This window comes from Myxine glutinosa, chromosome 4, assembly GCF_964187855.1.
Source record: "Myxine glutinosa chromosome 4, kmMyxGlut1.1, whole genome shotgun sequence".
Taxonomy (NCBI): Eukaryota; Metazoa; Chordata; class Myxini; order Myxiniformes; family Myxinidae; genus Myxine; species Myxine glutinosa.
Window position 1 is genome coordinate 26,074,034 of NC_136264.1, and position 16,512 is coordinate 26,090,545.

General features: G+C 43.5%; 2 protein-coding genes across 5 annotated transcripts in view; one reads left to right on the plus strand and one right to left on the minus strand.

The window, feature by feature from the left end:
* LOC137425826 (uncharacterized) overlaps positions 1-5,913 on the minus strand; it is a 46,659-nt gene extending 40,746 nt beyond the window's left edge. The window contains exon 1 of the mRNA XM_068114550.2: positions 5,817-5,913. Within this exon, the coding sequence (XP_067970651.2) occupies positions 5,817-5,841 (25 nt within the window). The 5' untranslated portion in view covers positions 5,842-5,913. The remainder of the gene's footprint in view (positions 1-5,816) is intronic.
* A 5,920-nt stretch (positions 5,914-11,833) lies between these two features.
* The window catches only part of LOC137414574 (uncharacterized), a 37,585-nt gene continuing 32,906 nt past the window's right edge, over positions 11,834-16,512 (plus strand). For 2 of the 4 annotated variants that reach the window (XM_078775528.1, XM_078775531.1), the window contains exon 1: positions 11,834-11,934. The gene's annotated coding sequence lies outside the window, so the exon portion shown is untranslated. Of the gene's footprint in view, positions 11,935-15,073; positions 15,185-16,512 lie in introns of all 4 variants that reach the window. The other 2 variants (XM_078775529.1, XM_078775530.1) reach the window with 2 other exon arrangements.

Genomic DNA, 16,512 nt, shown 5'->3' on the forward strand with positions numbered 1-16,512 from the left:
TAGAGAAACTGTAGAGTCTATATAAAGAAAGTGTAGAGTCTATAGAGAAACTGTATAGAGTCTACAGGGAAACTGTAGAGTCTATATAGAGAAACTGTAGAGTCTAAAGGGAAACAATAGAGTCTATAGGGAAACAATAGAGTCTATAGGGAAACAATAGAGTCTATAGGGAAACTGTAGAGTCTATAGGGAAACAATAGAGTCCATAGAGAAATTGTAGAGTCTATAGGGAAACAATAGAGTCCATAGAGAAATTGTAGAGTCTATAGGGAAACAATAGAGTCCATAGAGAAACTGTAGAGTCTATATAAAGAAAGTGTAGAGTCTATAGAGAAACTGTATAGAGTCTACAGGGAAACTGTAGAGTCTATATAGAGAAACTGTAGAGTCTAAAGGGAAACAATAGAGTCTATAGGGAAACAATAGAGTCTATAGGGAAACAATAGAGTCTATAGGGAAACTGTAGAGTCTATAGGGAAACAATAGAGTCCATAGAGAAATTGTAGAGTCTATAGGGAAACAATAGAGTCCATAGAGAAACTGTAGAGTCTATATAAAGAAACTGTAGAGTCTATATAAAGAAACTGTAGAGTCCATAGAGAAACTGTATAGAGTCTCTAGAGAAACTGTAGAGTCTATATAAAGAAACTGTAAAGTCTATATAAAGAAACTGTAGAGTCTATATAGACAAACTGTAGAGTCTATAGAGAAACTGTATGGAGTCTACAGGGAAACTGTAGAGTCTATATAGAGAAACTGTAGAGTCTAAAGGGAAACAATAGAGTCTATAGGGAAACAATAGAGTCTATAGGGAAACTGTAGAGTCTATAGGGAAACAAAAGAGTCTATAGGGAAACAATCGAGTCTATAGGGAAACTGTAGTGTCGAGTCTATAGGGAAACAATAGAGTCCATAGAGAAACTGGAGAGTCTATATAAAGAAACTGTAGAGTCTATAGAGAAACTGTATGGAGTCCACAGGGAAACTGTAGAGTCTATATAGAGAAACTGTAGAGTCTATATCGAGAAACTGTATAGTCTATAGGGAAACAATGGAGTCCATATAGAGAAACTGTAGAGTCCATATAGAGAAACTGTAGAGTCTACATAGAGAACTGTATAGAGTCTACAGGGAAACTGTAGAGTCTATATAGAGAAACTGTAGAGTCTATAGAGAAACTGTAGAGTCTATAGAGAAACTGTATGGAGTCTATAGAGAAACTGTAGAGTCTATAGGGAAACAAAAGAGTCTATGGAGAAACTGTATTAGTCAGGCAGATAGGTGTAACAATTGTGGGTTTATACGTACAAGCATGAAATTTGGCACAGTCATAGATAATAGTCTAATGAATAAATCCAGATATGGACCCACCGCGAAAACGTCCTATGGTAGCCGTGGCGGCCATTTTACAAAATGGCCGCTTTTAGTCTGGTGGCTAGACTATGCACGATGGGTGCCTGTCCACATTCGAAACATGATGAGTCTTAGCAAGTCACACCCAGATATTGCTACTGAATTCACCAATGGCAAATTCACAGTTCACAAGACAAAACGAGTTTTCTCATCTATGGCCATTGACTAGGCTCATGAGCAAAATAATGCTGCTGTGAAGAGTGACGGTGGTGCTGTTGGACTCACTCAAAATCCAAATGCTCTTAGAAGATGGATGGTGGCTGGGCCGGAACTGGTTAGAATGACTACCGAGTTTGAAGCATCCATGGAGGGAAGGAAAATAAGGATTAATCAAGACACACGCCACCATGAGCAAACATATAGTTCACAGGTAATCTTTACTCAACATGTCAAACGTCTGGTTGAAGTAATAGAGGAAATGGGAAACCCCTTCCTAGAAGAGAGTACAGACTTGCTGCGGCTGGACACAAGAGACATTGCTGACCCAACTGTTGTTTCTACTGTTCAACAGGCTGAGGAGATAGGTAAGCAACAGTACAAGACCTTCGTAGCAGACCGTCTACTGGAGCGAACCGTACCTCTTACTGAGCCAATAAAGAAGAATAAACTCCCATTGTTTAGTCGATCGTCTCCAAGAGAGAAATCCAAGACAAGTTTGCAAGTAACTTCGCTAAAGAGTGACTGCTCTTTATTCTCAAGACTCTACATTGCGTCTCAAACACGAGATGGTGATCTTGCAGAATTTTTCCGCCATGAAAACCAAGCATGTCCCCCGTCTTTATCTCAGCTTGGGAAGTTACGACTGGGAACCAAATCAGATCTATTGGTGTGTCTAGAGAGTTGCGCAGAGGTCAGAGGTGATGCTCCAAAACCAGATACTGACGTCACTATCCTTGACGGGGCAGTGTTGGTGAACGTTCTGAAACCAGTTGCTGCCAAAACCTTTGATGATTATGCGCTGAAAGTATTCTTGCCACACATACAAGGTCACTTGCAAAGAGCCTGTCGTGTGGATATAGTCTGGGACCAGTACCGTGACAACAGCCTGAAATCTCAAGCCAGGGACAAACGTGGGAAAGGCATTCGAAGGAGAGTTGACGGATCCAATGTTCTTCCAGGAAATTGGCAGCAGTTCCTGAGAATTGATGCAAACAAAACATTATGGCATATATGTGTACCTAGAGTCATTTCATTAGAACATAAAGAAGCATTTGTGTCGTCCGGTAAAAAATAATCGCGGTCAAAACGGCCATTTTACAAAATGGCCGCCATGGCTACCATAGGACGTTTTCGCGGTGGGTCCATATCTGGAATTATTCATTAGATTATTATCTATGACTGTGCCAAATTTCATGCTTGTACGTCTAAACCCACAATTCTTATGATGGATACACCTATCTGCCTGACTATATAGAGTGTATGGAGAGAAACTGTAAAGTCTATAGAGAAACTGTATGGAGTCTATGGAGAAACTGTATAGAGTCTATGTAGAGAAACTCTATAGAGTCTATGGAGAAACTGTATAGAGTCTATGTAGAGAAACTGTATAGAGTCTATAGAGAAACTGTATGGAGTCTATGGAGAAACTGTATAGAGTCTATGTAGAAACTGTATAGAGTCTATAGAGAAACTGTATAGAGTCTATAGAGAAACTGTATGGAGTCTATGGAGAAACTGTATAGAGTCTATGTAGAGAAACTGTATAGAGTCTATAGAGAAACTGTATGGAGTCTATGTAGAAACTGTATAGAGTCTATAGAGAAACTGTATAGAGTCTATAGAGAAACTGTATGGAGTCTATGGAGAAACTGTATAGAGTCTATGTAGAGAAACTGTATAGAGTCTATAGAGAAACTGTATGGAGTCTATGGAGAAACTGTATAGAGTCTATGGAGAAACTGTATAGAGTCTATGTAGAGAAACTGTATAGAGTCTATAGAGAAACTGTATGGAGTCTATGGAGAAACTGTATGGAGTCTATGGAGAAACTGTATAGAGTCTATGGAGAAACTGTATAGAGTCTATAGAGAAACTGTATGGAGTCTATGGAGAAACTGTATAGAGTCTATGGAGAAACTGTATAGAGTCTATAGAGAAACTGTATAGAGTCTATAGAGAAACTGTATAGAGTCTATAGAGAAACTGTATGGAGTCTATGGAGAAACTGTATAGAGTCTATGTAGAGAAACTGTATAGAGTCTATAGAGAAACTGTATGGAGTCTATGGAGAAACTGTATAGAGTCTATAGAGAAACTGTATAGAGTCTATGTAGAGAAACTGTATAGAGTCTATGGAGAAACTGTATAGAGTCTATAGAGAAACTGTATAGAGTCTATAGAGAAACTGTATGGAGTCTATGGAGAAACTGTATAGAGTCTATGTAGAGAAACTGTATAGAGTCTATAGAGAAACTGTATGGAGTCTATGGAGAAACTGTATAGAGTCTATAGAGAAACTGTATAGAGTCTATAGAGAAACTGTATGGAGTCTATGGAGAAACTGTATAGAGTCTATGTAGAGAAACTGTATAGAGTCTATAGAGAAACTGTATGGAGTCTATGGAGAAACTGTATAGAGTCTATGTAGAGAAACTGTATAGAGTCTATAGAGAAACTGTATGGAGTCTATGGAGAAACTGTATAGAGTCTATAGAGAAACTGTATAGAGTCTATGTAGAGAAACTGTATAGAGTCTATAGAGAAACTGTATGGAGTCTATGGAGAAACTGTATAGAGTCTATGTAGAGAAACTGTATAGAGTCTATAGAGAAACTGTATGGAGTCTATGGAGAAACTGTATAGAGTCTATGTAGAGAAACTGTATAGAGTCTATAGAGAAACTGTATGGAGTCTATGGAGAAACTGTATAGAGTCTATGTAGAGAAACTGTATAGAGTCTATAGAGAAACTGTATAGAGTGTATGGAGAGAAACTGTAAAGTCTATAGAGAAACTGTATGGAGTCTATAGAGAAACTGTATAGAGTGTATGGAGAGAAACTGTAAAGTCTATAGAGAAACTGTATGGAGTCTATGGAGAAACTGTATAGAGTCTATGTAGAGAAACTGTATAGAGTCTATAGAGAAACTGCATAGAGTGTATGGAGAGAAACTGTAAAGTCTATGTAGAGAAACTGTATGGAGTCTATGGAGAAACTGTACAGAGTCTATGTAGAGAAACTGTATGGAGTCTATGGAGAAACTGTATAGACTATAGAGTCTATGTAGAGAAACTGTATAGAGTCTATGTAGAGAAACTGTATAGAGTGTATGGAGAGAAACTGTATGGAGTCTATAGAGAAACTGTATGGAGTCTATGGAGAAACTGTATAGAGTCTATGTAGAGAAACTGTATGGAGTCTATAGAGAAACTGTAGAGTCTATAGCGAAACTGTATAGAGTCTATGGGGAAACAATAGAGTCTATAGAGAGACTGTATAGAGTCTATAGGGAAACAATAGAGTCTATAGAGAGACTGTATAGAGTCTATAGGGAAACAATAGAGTCTATAGAGAGACTGTAGAGTCTATAGGGAAACAATAGAGTCTATAGAGAGACTGTAGAGTCTATAGGGAAACAATAGAGTCTATAGAGAGACTGTAGAGTCTATAGGGAAACAATAGAGTCTATAGAGAGACTGTAGAGTCTATAGGGAAACAATAGAGTCTATAGAGAGACTGTAGAGTCTATAGGGAAACAATAGAGTCTATAGAGAGACTGTAGAGTCTATAGGGAAACAATAGAGTCTATGGAGAGACTGTAGAGTCTATAGGGAAACAATAGAGTCTATAGAGAGACTGTAGAGTCTATAGGGAAACAATAGAGTCTATAGAGAGACTGTAGAGTCTATAGGGAAACAATAGAGTCTATAGAGAGACTGTAGAGTCTATAGGGAAACAATAGAGTCTATAGAGAGACTGTAGAGTCTATATAGAGAAACTGTACTGAGTCTATCGGGAAACTATCGAGTCCATAGAGAAACTGTGGAGTCCATATCGAGAAACCATATAGAGTCTATAGGAAAATTGTAGAGTCCATAGAGAAACTGGAGAGTTTGTAGAGTCTATAAATATGCAAATTCCTCCATCAGGCTGCAATTACCAAACATTTCTGGTTCAGGGATTATGTCCATAAATGTTGACAATCCTTTGGCGATGTGAACAACCCCAATCCTTTTTCGAAGCCCCCAATCAAACTCTTTCTCGTCATCGAAAAGAAAAATAACTCTCCCACTACAGTCAAGAGACTTTTCTTTGGCATCCATGAATATCCGCATCCACAAACCCCTCGGAATCCTTTGAACGGAAGGTTAATTCATCAGCAAAAGCAATAAGGAAATCCAAAAACTATTTAACCACTTATATGCAAATCATATCAATAAGCTGTACAATTCTATTACTCTCACCTTTCATGCTGCATAATGCCTCCATCTCATCTTGTGCATATAGGAATCTTCTTTATTCACTTGGATGTCGTGGGAGTGACTCAACGAGGGAGGTTTTCCCCTCTCACTGTCTTCCTGAGAGCTGGCCTGGGATGCAAAGTTAGTTCTCAAAGCTTGGGTTCTAAAATGCTTCATCATTGGCCAAAACGAGAGTGCAGCGCTGGTCATTTTCACCTGTACACCTTCAAATCCTGTATTGCATGCAGGTGATTACTTGCAACGTGTATCTTAAAATGTCGCTAATTGGAGTTCATGGCGGCTATGTTTGCCTGTGTTGTAGTCGTTAAAGATGGTCACAAGCCATATAGGGTGCTGCAGCTTTATCTCACCCAAACAGTGGTCGCAGGAACCCCCTGATGACCATCCAAGACAAACAGCTGTTTTGATTGCCACTGTTGTCAGGAAGCCTGAAGAGGCACACCCAGCCATGGGCCTTACTTTCTACGACATATATGGGAGGTGAAGGCTTATTTTAAATAAATAATATGTAGATATCCATTATTTGAAATACATTTTAAGTCATAGTTTCACGTAATAATGTAAGATAATATGATATTGTTACGGTTACGCGAAAGGGAAAGGGTGGTCCATAGCTCGGTTATATTAAGAATAGTATGGACCATGTGATCGCGTAGGTTAGATTTACTCTTGTAACACATAATTTGTCAGATTAAGTCGCCTTGTTAAACGTGCACTGAGGAGGTACATTCACGTGAAAAAGTAAGTACACCCCATGTAAAGTTTTGACTTTTTCAACATATTTCAACATACAGCTATTTGATCTTCATTTCAACAATATTGATAGATAAAGGTGATATAATATAACAAATATCATGAAACATTTACATTTTGTAGTCCATTGTATAATTTAAATAAACATAAATGCAAATTTCGCATGTGGAAAAAGTAAGTACACCCTTGGCTCAAATAGGTGGTATCGCCCCCTTTGGCAGAAAGAACCTCAAGTAGGTGTTTCTTATAACTGTCTACCAGTCTCTGACATCGACTGGGAGGAATTTTTGTTTACTCCTCCATGCAGAATTCTTTCAGCTGTGCGATGTTTGAGGGGTTTCTTGAATGCACAGCTCGTTTCAAATCCCCCCACAACATCTCGATGGGATTTAGATCCGGGCTTTGACTTGGCCATTCCAGAACCCTCCATTTCTTTCTTTTCAGCCATTCCTTGGTGGATTTACTGGTATGTTTAGGGTCATTGTCATGTTGCAAGGTCCACCATCGGTTGAGCTTCAGCTTTTCGACAGATGGCCTCACATTATCCTCAAACACCCTCTGGTACAATGAAGAATTCATAGTGGATTCTATGATGGTGAGCTGCCCAGGCCCTGATGCAGCAAAGCTGCCCCAAACCATAATATTTCCACCACCATGCTTTACAGTTGGTATAAGGTTCTTGTGGTCAAATGCTGTCTTTGGTTTTCGCCAGACATGTCTTCTGGTACTGTGGCCAAATAGCTCTACCTTTGACTCATCTGTCCAGAGCACATTGTTCCAGAAGTGCTGGTCTTTGCCTCGGTGTTCATTGGCAAACTTTAGTCTTGCCCTGATGTTCTTTCTGGACAGCAAAGGTTTCCTCCTGGCACACCTCCCATGTAGATCAAATTTGTGCAGCCTCTTTCTAATGGTAGACTTGTGCACTTTGACATCAACAGTGGCAAGAGCTACCTGTAGGTCCCGTGATGACATTCTGGGGTTCTTAGAGACTTCTTTCAGCATCTTGCGGCAGCTCTCGGGCTGAACTTGCTGGGGTGGCCTGGCCTGAACAAGTTGGCAGTTGTTTGGAATCTTCTCCACTTGTAGATGATCTTCCGGACAGTCGAATGATTGATTTCAAATTGTTTGGAGATCTTTTTAAATCCCTTCCCAGACTCGTAGGCATATATAACCTTCTTTCTGAAGGCCTCAGAGAGCTCTTTTGATCTCGGCATGGTGACGCCGCACTCTTCAACAACAAAGAGCAAACCAAACTAAATGTTTGAGGTTTAAATAAGACAGGTTTCTCCAAGATCCTCTCTAACGATGTTCTAATCATTTGCACCTGAGCTGGTGCACCTGATTCAAATTTTAGGTATTTGAAGTAGTGATAAATGTAGGGGCGTACTTACTTTTTCCACATGCGAAATTTGCATTTATGTTTATTTAAATTATACAATGGACTACAAAATGTAAATGTTTCATGATATTTGTTATATTATATCACCTTTATCTGTCAATATTGTTGAAATGAAGATCAAATAGCTGTATGTTGAAATATGTTGAAAAAGTCAAAACTTTACATGAGGTGTAATTACGTTTTTCACATGACTGTAGTTCTTTTTCGTGTCGCTACCATTTTCCCATCTACTGCAAAACACAGGGCAACATAGGAGATGCTCCATTGTTTGAGGAGCCTCTCCACAGTCACAATCCATAGGGCCATTTTGATAATATCCCCGCCTCTGCATAAGGGATCTGGAGTGTCCATCTCCAATCCTGCGGCGGTTGAGACACAGCCAGGTTGGCCAAGTCTCACTGGCTCCTTTTGGAAGGGGCTCCTCAGGGTCAAGTGACAGTTTGTGAGGTCTTGATTATAGGTGTGTTGACCAAGCATCTATCCTGCAGCTGTGGTGGTTACCATCCAAGGGCTGAGCAGCATGAAGGAAACAATTCCTGGACTTCAACTTTCTGGGTGATGACTCGTGTTGAAAGAGTGGGTGGCAATAGTCACGTTCCTGCTTGGTCCTTCTGATCGAAGGTGAGCAATACCACATAGCGAATAGAGGTCGTCCACACGCATTGGTTTAAGACTGCAATAAATAGCTCAGCAGGCTATATTGAGGACTGGATGCATGTTCTTGGCATGTGAGGAATGGCCCCAAAGATGACAAGCATAACCTGCTCTGAGTAGTACAAGGCGAGTGCAGTACTTTGAATGGTCCCTGGGTCTGTTCCCCATTTAGAGTTGGTCAACCTCCAAGATGTTATTTCTGGCTCCTATCTTCACCTTTGTCTTAAATGCATGATTTTTGTAGCTTCGGTCCAGGGTAACTCCAAGGAATGTTGGCTTGGGGTTGTGAGTCAGCCTTCTCCCATCCCAGCGGACATTCAGCTTTCAGTTTGCATCCCTGTTCTTAAGATGGAAGGCACTGACTTGGGTCTTCTCTGGATTAGCCCACAAGTGGTTGACAGCGTAATTGTTAGTTAATCCAGTTCGTGCATCACTGAGGGACTGCTCCACCTTCTCAGATGATTGATCTGGGGATACAATGCAGAAATCATCAGCATAAAGGAAACTCCTGGTGTTTGGATGTATGGGGTGATCAATAGTGTTGACATAGTGTGTGGTGTAGATCAATAGTGTAAGGGAGCGAGAACACTGCCTTGAGGTAGTCCTTTCTTCTGTCTATGCTATCTGCTGCGATTACCCCTGAGGTCCACAAAGAAGCAGTTTACTGGCCAGAATGTTTTGGATCAGATCTGCCAGTCTTGCATATTTTGTTATCTAGAACAACTTCTGCACAATAATCCTATTATTGACTGCGTCTTGTTCCGCAGTCAGGTCCACAAAAGCAGCACAAGTTATCAGCCCTTTCTCATAACCAACTTCAATGGAGAAGACCACTCCTTTTGTATCTTCAGATGCATAGGGCTGCCGAAGCAGTTTCCTAGGCTATCGGGCACAATCCTGGACGGGTCGCCACTCCGACACAGGATACTCAAATGGCTCATTCTTTCCAGTAAGTGAGCTGGTACTCCTTTTGCCGACCTTGTAACAGGTTGAGTCAACCCACCTGGTGTTAATCAGTGGCATGACAGGGACCCAAACCTGTTTATAGTTAGGTAGATAGAGGGGATTCAGATATTTCGGAACATGGATGCTCTGCCGGTGTTGGCACTGCAAAAGGTAAGGTTTTTAGTTGCAAAGATGCAAGAGTTAAATAATGGGCTGGGATGTGGCTCATTGCATGTAAGTTTTTGCGGAAGGGCACCCTGGGTGTGCACTGGCCCAGAGCAGACCTAAAGAGAGGAGCTGAGGCAACATGCCAGATAGGGAACTTGGGGGAACCAGAGAAGACTCCCCAGAATTCGGCAGAGCAGGTAGCTCGGAGGTGGCCCCAGCGGCCGGTGGTGCAGCATCATGAAGCAGGCAGAGACCTGCAACCACATAACACATAAAGTTAATCAAGATAAGTATCAAAAACATTCAAAGCATTAATGCATCAGTTCTGCATGGTGATTGTCTCCCAAATTCACAATGAAATCTCAAAATCTGTAATTTTGTGATGTAGGTATTGAGTAGGGTGTCCGGCCTGTCGTGGTCTAGCCATGCCCCGGGGGTCACTTGCTGGCTCTGCCTGGAGGAATCACCAACATCCTCAATATATTCCTCCCCCCACACCTGTTCATGAACTTTCCCGATAAATCATCAAACTTGCGATATGTTAAACCGCCAACTTTGCCGAGCCTTTATTTTTTTGTTCTACCCTTTGTAATCTGTCATTTATGTGCTTTTTGGGGAAAGACTAGGCCATCGTCGCTAGTTTGAAAGAGAAACATCGTAGGGCTACACCGTCCCTCTGGAGCTCCTGTGTGACAAGATGCGGGTGGGGGGTGGGGCGGGGCAGTCTTCCATTCATCACACGGACGGTATGGACCCATAGCCCAATGGTAAGTGAGAGGGGAGGGGCGCTACGCGTCATGGGTGATGTGGAGGGTCGTAGTTCTAAAGGCGGAGGTGGGAAGAGGGGGGAGGTGCGCCTTGCAGAAACCAGGATATGCCAAGGAACCACGTCGCAGGAGTCTGCATTATTCGCCTTGAGATACTGTGGCCGAGCCATGACCTACGGGGCTATGAAACGAAGCGGCTCGTTTTTCCTGCAGAGCACAGGATGCAAACTGTGGCCGCAGGATGTGGTCATCCTGCGGTGTCCTGCCGGACATCTCTGGCATATTTTCTGTCTTTTGGAACCCATGCTCTGTCTTTCTATCGTGGTAGGAATAGGGCCTGATAAGATAGTTATTTAAGGATTTCCCGTTTGTTTGGTGGTTTGTGGGTGTGTATCGGTAAGGATTAAGGGGTGTGTATTAATTATAATCACTGATTGTATTGCTTCAATTGTATTCCCGCCCCATGTTCCTCATTACATGATAAAACCACCTGGTCTTGGGGTGAATTTGAACTGTGGTGATTGGAGGTGCCATCAGCATGGTATCATGGCAGTGGACCCGTAATCCGGCTCGGGGTCTTAGACTCGGCTGGCCGTTGTTGGCGCAGTCTGCTAGAATGAGGTCAGTTGGCCCATCATCGCCATATTGCATTCCCAAGTTAATTTTTGCTAGATTTAAACAACATTGTTCTTGATATTTTATTAAAGTCTAAATAATCCGATCTTGATCCAACTTGTAATAATATATTTACAGGTTCACCATCTTCAACTCCCAGGCTCAATCTTTAACCAGCACAAACGAACGCTAGCACACGAGATAGCCTGCTTAACGTACAGCACGCTGCCTGCAAAGCGTCAATCTGACAGTTTATCGTCCTGTCGGGAATCAAACTCAGACTAGACAGCCCAGTGGTAAGTGCACAGGGAAAAGTTTTTTACGAGATAATTAAAGGAAAGGGACAGCCGGCTTTAGAGGAGGGTGCTCCAGTATGCGGCACCTCCTGCTGGCACCTCGTCTCGAATGCAAATTTTAAAACGAGGGGGTGGAGGAGGTTAGGGTTAAGGGTCAATCGAAAGTCCTGGTCCCTAATGTCGTATTTTAACAGGATTTGGAACATTAGAACAAGGCCAAGCTCTTCAAAGAATGAACTACCACGAATGAATAGCGGGAACGATTCATTCCCTGTCGGAAGGTGGAATCGTTCTTTAAAAACATACGCGTAGCGCATGAATCACTCGCTACCCAAACGCGCCCAAAAAAGCGCGGCAACTCCAATTAAATAATTATTAAATCCCAAGCTACAGCGAGAGACGATAGCGGGTCACGTGACGCGCAGTTAAAGGCACACGGCGATCGTCGGCTCCATCTTGCGTTTCGGTGATCCCCTCGGATTTGGTGATTGTGTTGACCGACAGTAAAGCTTCTCCTCTCCAGCTCGTTCTCCTCATTGTTTGGGTTATTAATGGATTTGTTATTTACCAACCCGTTTTCGTCATCCCTGTCAGATATCACCATCTCTTGCATGTCCTTCCATGACATCCTGTTAATGTTATCCCATTCCCTTTCCTCGTTTCTCCGCCTATTAACCTTTCCTTTCTCCTCCCTTCACTTTCCTTCCCAACTCGTCTGTATTTTTTTTTTCCTCACGTCTCATCGTCCAGATCCTTCCCCCGACCATTTCGACAAAATGACGTCCCCCCCCCCCCCTCCTCCATCCCTCCTCCTCCATCCCTCCTCCTCCATCCCGGGGTCCTCTTTATTCCTTGTTCTTCCTATTCTGAGTGGGTTTACCTCATCACATGTGTCGATCTGCTGCATAAGCTCGGCCGGTCTGGCGTGCTCGCCTTTGAGCATTACCGTCGACGAACTACGTACGCTGTCGTTATAGTACAATGTGCAAACTGCGAGGGTGCTGCATCTCGGGGCACGCCGGAAGGGGGGCTTCCAGCCGGCCGTCCTGCATGGCTTTTTATTTATAGAGTCAAAGCAATTGGGGATGACAAAATATGGTGGTGCACTGCTTCCTTGAAGCCTTGGAGGGACGAGCGAGACAAAACAGTCTCTTGAAGGTGCTTCCAGAGATGGGAGAAGTGAGGAATAATAGAGTTGAGGTGTGCAGACATCCTGGATTTGGAAGTTTAACCTGGAGCCAGGAGCAATTTACTTGAAGAGTGCATTCTGGGAGAATGCGTGCATCCTGTGATCCTGGAAGAATGCGTGCATCCTGTGATCCTGGAAGAATGCGTGCATCCTGTGATCCTGGAAGAATGCGTGCATCCTGTGATCCTCGAAGAATGCGTGCATCCTGTGATCTTGGAAGAATGCGTGCATCCTGTGATCCTGGAAGAATGCGTGCATCCTGTGATCCTGGAAGAATGCGTGCATCCTGTGATCCTGGAAGAATGCGTGCATCCTGTGATCCTGGAAGAATGCGTGCATCCTGTGATCCTGGAAGTATGCGTGCATCCTGTGATCCTGGAAGAATGCGTGCATCCTGTGATCCTTGAAGAATGCGTGCATCCTGTGATCCTGGAAGAATGCGTGCATCCTGTGATCCTGGAAGAATGCGTGCATCCTGTGATCTTGGAAGAACGCGTGCATCCTGTGATCCTGGAAGAATGCGTGCTTCCTGTGATCCTGGAAGAATGCGTGCATCCTGTGATCCTGGAAGAATGCGTGCATCCTGTGATCCTTGAAGAATGCGTGCATCCTGTGATCCTGGAAGAATGCGTGCATCCTGTGATCCTGGAAGAATGCGTGCATCCTGTGATCTTGGAAGAACGTGTGCATCCTGTGATCCTGGAAGAATGCGTGCTTCCTGTGATCCTGGAAGAATGCGTGCATCCTGTGATCCTGGAAGAACGCGTGCATCCTGGAAGAATGCGTGCATCCTGTGATCCTGGAAGAACGCGTGGATCCTGGAAGAACGCGTGGATCCTGGAAGAACACGTGGATCCTGGAAGAACGCGTGCCTCCTGGAAGAACGTGTGCCTCCTGGAAGAACGCATGGATCCTGGAAGAACGCGTGCCTCCTGGAAGAATGCGTGCCTCCTGGAAGAACGCGTGCCTCCTGGAAGAACGCGTGCCTCCTGGAAGAACGCGTGCCTCCTGGAAGAAAGCGTGCCTCCTGGAAGAACGCGTGCCTCCTGGAAGAACGCGTGCCTCCTGGAAGAACGCGTGCATCCTGTGCATCCTGAAAGAAAACGTGCATCCTGGAAGAACGCGTACATCCTGTGATCCTGGAAGAACACATGCATCCTGTAGTTGCTGGCGATGGTCGGAGGATTGAGACAGCAGAGGGAGTAATGTTGGGGAATAGATTGAAGGAAACAGAGCGACCACTGACCTGCCTATGATGTGAGAGCACCAGTCCTTGTGCTTTGACCTCATCAGTCATCACAGGATATTCCAATAATTTTGAGAGCTTTATATCCCACAGAATCCAGGAGCGGAAGATGTGATGCTGAGGCACTAGCCCATAGCGAAGAGTAGTACTCCATTAATTTATTCTAACAGTTTATCTACTTTATTTCACTGGCGGAGAACAGTGGGAGAGTCACAGGCACATCAACAGGGTGTTATTTTATTTGGGGGTTGGGGGAGATGGGGTGGTTAGGAGAGGATCAACAAGCACCAACAGCATTTCCACCTTTTGAGCAGACCCTCTCACAGACATCACAATCCATACACATGTATCCAACCACCCCTCCAAAACAAAGCTACTGTCACGTCAGAGGGTCACGAACGTGTTACGCCTCGGTATTGAAGGCCATCTTATGAAAGCCTCCGCTGATTTTAGAAAACGGTTCTACACTGCGTTCAATTATTTTACCTTACAGTTACCGTTCCCCAAGGCCCATTCAATAAAAAATGAATGAGGCGATGGAACGCGCACAAAAGGGTAAGTGCAGGAAGATGGCTCTTATACTTATAAGGATGTTTATAATGAAGAAAAGTACAGGGAAGAGGGTAGACGAGACGCTATCACGGATAACGGTACGGACTAAGCGATCAATGGACACAGAAAGGTATGAGGGGCACGCAAACTTGTGTACAATGATTAATAAATATAGCCCGCGAAGGCGCCGACAATACCGATTCACACGAAGAACAATGGGGCAAGCAAGGTCTTGGATGGCACACAACGATTGGTATATGCAAGTCGCTGGTGTACAAAGTGCTGCTTAGGACGGGCAGTATAGCAGGAACGATGCAATGGAAGATCGCAGAAGAAGAAGCTGTGTTGGAAAATTAGAAGAAGAAGAAGAAGTTGTGGAAGGCCAGAGGAGAAAAGATGGCAGCCAAGCAGAGCTACGGCGAGAAATGTTTAATGGCTTAAAGTTAAGCTCCAGCCCCCGTGACTCTCTGTACGTTCTCTTGACCTACTCCTTCATCCCCCAGTCCTCTCGGCCGCCCTCCGTACTCTGGTACCACCGTTTGGTGCCGTTAGCACTGTAATTGGTCGCCCGCTCCTTGAGGGAGGTCCATACTCTGGCTGTCCACGCAGTGGCTGCAATAAAAACAACATTCTTCCGGTCTTCTGGCCTCCACAGCCTATTTTGCTGCCATGGCTCGCACACATTGGCCAGACAGATCGTGATGGTCCTACCGAGTCGCTTCTATGTGCCGTGAAACTTCTAATTCCTGGCCTCGCCTTAGAGAAGGTCAGACATTTTACAGCCTTACTCTGTCTAACCTGTCTATAAATGACATACGCTGCCTCCTCAGCATGACATTTTACAAACAATGTGTTCTGACATGTCCTGTTACATGGCAATCGAACCTGCTCGAATCACATGGACCATACTACACCTACTACAGTCTAGCTATGGACCCCTCCTCCTTCCGCGTATAACCCACCGGCCCTCCCAAATTGCATGTACCCCAATGTTTTGAGGTACCTTTCTATTTCCGTTTTTAACCTATCTACCGTTTCTGATGCCACTACCTTAAAAATGCACATAGAAGTTCACAGCCATGACACCCTGTGTCTGTTGTCTCGTGTTTCTTCCTCCAAACCTTCACCATGGCTGCCCATAGTCAACTCAAGCTTGCTCTTCCATACCCGCTCCTGCTCTCTTCTGCTCCAGCTGCCACCATCCCTTTCCTTTCTGCCACTCTTCTACTCATGTGTGATTCCTGTGTCTCCCTATTCCCCTTTGATCCCGTGTCACTTTGTGAACCTGCTGCTCTCTTTCCTTTAGCTCCTCCATGAGCCAAGATCACTGCACAAAAATAGATTAGAATATAAGGGCTAGACTGAGGTGTGCTACAGTAGAGATATGATGGGCCAAAAGTATAGTTTACCTGTGCTTTAACTACCTTGCGTGATACTCATTCCCTTCATGTTTCCTTCTTTATTCCTTCACATTTTCACCATTCCCGGTATTTTATCCACTTTTCATTCCCCTCCTCATTTCCTCCACTTTTACTGTCAATCACTTTCTCCATTTATTGATTGATTCTTCACTGGGACCTTCTCCTGAAATCATATAAAAAAGCAAATAAGGACAATCAGAGATTGCAGACCCTCACCAGGATTTGTTTTGTGTGGCAAATAAGTGGAAGGATGTACTAAATGAAAGATCTTTGAGTGCAAATGAAAGGTCTAAATGGTGTAGTTGTAAATGTGTGAAGGTCAAAGGTCTGAAATTTTGTGAAGGTCAAATGGTCTGAACATCTAAACTAAAGGTTGAAAGGTCTAAATGTGCCTAAAGGGTCTAAATGGTCTAAAGACTCTCAAGTGCCTGAAGGGTCTTCAAAGGTCGAAGGAGTCTTAAGGGTGTAATTTAAGGTCTTAAGGGTCAGAATTATTTGAAGGGGTCTAAAGGCTCTTAAAACGTCTAAAAAGGGCCGAAAGGTCAATGGGCTCTACAGGGTATTAAAACGTCTGAAAGAGGTCATGGTCTAAAGGGTAGAAATGAGTTTAAGGGTGTTTGGGGTTCTAAAGGGTCAAAGAGGATCTAAACGGTCTTGAAGCAATAAGTGTTCT